The sequence below is a fragment of the Gastrolobium bilobum genome, unplaced genomic scaffold (genome assembly GCF_033153095.1).
Source record: "Gastrolobium bilobum isolate Gb01-03AN ecotype WA unplaced genomic scaffold, APGP_CSIRO_Gbil_v1 utg40926, whole genome shotgun sequence".
Lineage (NCBI taxonomy): Eukaryota > Viridiplantae > Streptophyta > Magnoliopsida > Fabales > Fabaceae > Gastrolobium > Gastrolobium bilobum.
This window is the reverse complement of record NW_026897745.1, coordinates 32,396-37,054: the sequence shown is the minus strand read 5'-3', so window position 1 is coordinate 37,054 and position 4,659 is coordinate 32,396. Positions and strand designations below refer to the sequence as shown.

The following is a 4,659-nucleotide window of genomic DNA, read 5'->3' as shown; positions in this document are numbered from 1 at the left end:
TCTGTTTCCTCCCTGCTGTTGCACCGGTTGTCTATTCAAATTTCTTGCTTCCATGATAATGCCTTCTGCCTGCCGACTCTGATTAATGATTTCGGGCAGAGTACGGATAGCCGTGGTCAACCACTCTCAAACTTCTCCACTTGCCACTCCTCATCATAGATGTTACGGTCAAAATTGGCATATTCCATCAGTTGTGCAAACTTTGCAATGTATTCATTGATAGTCATGTTTCCTTGCCTCAAAGACAGTAGCTCTGTGTGTTTCATTCTTCGCATTGCTTTTGGAAAGTACTTGTCCAAGAATACCCTCCTGAACACAGCCCAGGTCACTTCAGTATTCTGAGCTCGCAGCAGAGCTCTCGCGCCAGTCCACCATGTCAATGCTTCTCCCGTCAACTGATAGGAGGCATAGTCCGGCTTCTGAGCCTCTGGGCATCCCATCCGTTCGAAGATATGTTCGATCATCTGCAGCCAGTTTGCTGCAGCCTCAGGGTGGTCTCCACCTTCAAAGATAGGTGGTTGAAAGTTACGGAAGTCCTTCAACCTCCGTCGGGCAATCTCCTCCGCATGGTCCTGCAGCGGGGGTTGATTCTGGTTCTGTTGACGATGTTCTTGCCATTCTTGGCTCATGTTCTGGACGAACGTGGCCAATCCCCCAATTGTTGTGATAAGATCCTCTTCAGCATTGTTAGTCCTTCCCCGAGTGGAACCGCGATTACCTGCCATGATTCTGCACTCACAATATCACGAAATGAGCTGATCGGACTCACTGCAGGTTATTTATGACAGCAAATTCAAAGTAGGTACTCGAGTTCAAATCGGGTAAGTTAACAGTGCATCGATCCCTCATCACCATCTAAATCTAACAGTCTAATTACAACAGTCAATACCTAAATTTAACAATTAATGCAATCCATCATACGGCAGATAGCAAGTAGTGAATATATGTCAAACAACAAGCAAATTATTCAGCAGTTAATATCAATCAATTAAAACAAGCAACAAACAATTCAAAAAAAACAATCACCATGAACCAAAACTGCTCTGATACCAATTAGTGTAACACCCTCTCTTGTATGCATCCAAGAGAGTCGTTTGCTAATCGTTATTCGAGTTGTGGAAACGGATGAAAACTTTTTCAAAAAAAAAGATCTTTGAGAAATTGTTGTGGAAAGCTGAATCTAAGAAAATTTTCTTGATGGAAAGAACTTAAAATGTGTTGCTGATAAAAATGGTGAAAATTTTTAGAAAACCGTATTCCTTTAAATATTAATATAAAATCGATTTTTCAAAATATTTTTGTACAGTTAGCGAAATCTGAATGTAGACGCTTGGGGCTTCGCGTGCATATAAAATAATAGTAAATCGGAGGTCATTCGCCCCTTGAAACGTAACTCATAAGTTGACCGTAAACTGTTAAAATTCAGCATTAAAAATAATTCCTTTTCGCAAGACATTTTCAGATTTTCTTAAAATAGCCGCTGTTCGTAGAAGACTTAAAGCAGAAATAAATCATAGTTTTACAGTCATCCAAAAATCATCAAGTACCACATAATACAGTCATCCCAAGCTTAAAACAGTCAACAGAGAATAAATCCAGACAACAACAAAAATATAACAGAGTTCAACATCCAAGTCCTCAAATGCTTTTACGTTCTCCTGCAATTTAAAATATTGCAGCCCCAAAGGGGTGAGAATAAACCCAGTAGTGTGGCAACAAAACCAAATGCAACAGTATTAACTAGGCACAAAATCATAAATAGTCACTTCAAACATTTAATCTTTTTCATCATATATCATAACGCGTATATAACGCCCTTTTTCCTTTACGCTCATAGCACCGTCGTGCGCGTAGCATCACAGTGGGTATTCCTAATGGCTCCCATGAAGGTGAATCCCACTGTGGAACCTATGCGGACTGAAGCCAAGTGTCCCCTCTCCTGGTACCAGGCATGCCTATATGATGCATGCTCAGTCACATGTCCTCAATACAAATATATATATATTCAAGATGTCATGAATCAAGTATACATGCCATGTTATGCAATCGCACCCAACAGAAAAATGTATTATGATGTAAAATGCATGCATATATCATATCATCCTTTCATATTCTTACCATTGGCTCATCATCATCATAACATACATAGAACAAATGTGAGCAACACATCACAATTCCATACACTAGCCAATAGTCACATTAGGTAATACCGCCTACACATACCTCGTACGTCACAATTAAATGTACCAGACAGCAGCATATAATCCAAAATTTACGGCTTTTGCGCACCTAATATACATTGCAACAAAATTAGAATATGTTTCAGCCTTCTCTATTAATTACCAACAATTCTCCAAACCTAAAGGTTCATGTATCCATTCGGCCAACAATGTTATTTTCCTAAAATATTCTGACTTTCAAAACAGTCTTCCCAACGTTTAACAGTGAGGGTTTCTCAAGGTTCCTAAGCATGGCAGAATCGATTTTTGGACATAGAAGTTACTCAAGATTTTTATTCATACAATTTCCTATTTCTATACTCAGAGATGCGAAAAAGGAGCTTATTATTCTGCTGTCTACATAATTCTAGATGGAGTTTAGCACACAATAAGGCTGGTCCAAAACAGAACGGGTTTCATCATACAAGGCTCATAACGTTTATTCAAATATTTGGCTTAACAACACATGGAGTATGTGAAGGGAAACTAAACAACATGCTGTATATATATAAGTTAAATAAAACTTAGTTTATAACAAGTTTTATCAAGACAGAATCGGTTTCATCTCAACAAAGCATCAAGGATGATTTCTTCCAAAGCTCACGAATTCATTCAAGGATCGCTACAAGGGACCTAGGCATGCTGTCCAAATTATTTTGCTTCAAAAAATTTTAAAGGAACACCAGGCCATCATCAACAGCCCCATCATTTAACTTTAAGATCATTACCAAGTTCTGAAATTAATTCTAAGCTTTCATGCTTTCATAAGATAACTAAGACTATATCCTAAGCATGCTTCTCGGTTTCAACAAAGGGAAGAAGAAGAGGGGTTTTGGGCCTACCTCTTCACAATACACAAGGAAAATCGGTTTGAATCAAAAGAGCAGCAACTCAATCCCTTAAGTTCCGCTAAAACCACAACTCCACTCTTCAAGTTGATGACCGTGTACAAGAAAACGAAGGGAGGGAAGGTTAGCTCGAATTATCATTCACATATAATGGAACGTCTTTTATCAACCAAGAGAATGAGTAGTGAATCAGGGATACACTTTACCTCTTGGAGTTACCACGCATAGCCGAGTAAGAGAAGGAGGGATTTGTATTTGAGACTTGGTGATTCCTTAAGGGTTCCACGGTTTAGAGAAGAAGAGAAAATAATACAATTTCTGGTTGGTTCCCTTTTTCTAATAGTCTACGGCATGGAGAGGGTGTTTAAGAGTGATGAGAAATAGAGCAATGGTGGCTGAACAAAGAGGATTTATTTAGATTCCCTTTTTAACTCCATTGGCTGCATGGCTGGCCAAAAGTTGCAAGACTTAGAGGTTTTAAATTAAAATTCTGATTGCTTCTCATACACTCTATGCGCATGCAAGGCTTGATGGAAGATGGTGTTTGCCACATGTTGAACATGCAAGTTTAAGGTGGAAGGACATGTGACCAGAATTTTGTTTTTCTCTCCTTTAATTTTCTTAGCGCATGAAAAGGCACAAAGGATAGTTTTAAATCTGATTGAGTTAGAGTGTTAAAGTGTAAGATCAGAATTCCATCCTTCCTACCTATGTAGCGTGACAAGTGAGGGCTGGATGACATTGTTTATCCAATAAGGTTGCATGCAATGCTGGCTACTTGTTATCTATTGGTTGCATTGCCTTAAGGCTGATTGCCTTTGGAAAATTCAACAAGCAACTTCAGCCTTTTCCTTGGTGCAGCCCATGCGCATAGAAGGGAGGGATTTTAGTGGCCAATCTGTCCACTTTTAGATGATATAAATCAGAATTTCTGCTCACACTACCTATACCTACGCGCACATGTGGAGGGAAGATAAGGATAACTTGCCATGTGTGATCACCTACCAATCAAAGACTAACTTATGGAGTTTCTTTGGATATTATTAAGATAATACACAATGAAATTTTGGGCTGCACTAAGACCCTCTTTGCAGCCCCTTATGCTTCGGCCCACAAGCATAACAGAAGGAAACAATAACACCAAAATGACAAGCCCAATGGATTACCATTCCAAGATTATTCTAAGACATCATAAAGTTCCACGTCTCCTAAGTACCTTTAATTTTTTTATAGATCGATTTTCTATCATGCTCATATACTTTACTAGTATTTAACATGCCTAAGGTACATTCGCATATATTCTAATAATTCAAGTAATTTCTCTACTTCTAACCATAGGAGTCAAAATTAAACACACATTCCATGTGATTCGAATTTTCAATCATGCATGCTTATGCCTTATAATAATGTATATATATTTCTTAATTACGTGGGATGTTACAGACTAATCGTCATAAAGGTTGCTTCCTTGATTTAAGAAACAGAATTATTTGATTGATTGACATATTGTCATCAATTTGCTTGATTTAGGGAAAGTGATTGACTACTAATCATCATAATCCTAACTTCCTTGTTTAAAGGAATTTGACTGG

At 38.2% G+C, this 4,659-nt stretch overlaps 1 protein-coding gene across 1 annotated transcript; it reads right to left on the bottom strand.

Annotated features, from left to right (window-relative positions):
• Nucleotides 1-116: 116 nt before the first annotated feature.
• LOC133309746 (uncharacterized) lies at nt 117-725 on the bottom strand. Its single transcript, XM_061510547.1, has one exon. The coding sequence runs from the start codon at nt 723-725 to the stop codon at nt 117-119; it is 609 nt and encodes a 202-aa protein (XP_061366531.1).
• Nucleotides 726-4,659: the final 3,934 nt, after the last annotated feature.

Coding starts and splice junctions, on each gene's coding strand:
- LOC133309746 (XM_061510547.1), bottom strand. CDS start 725: ATGGCAGGTAATCGCGGTTCCACTCGGGGAAGGACTAACAATGCTGAA.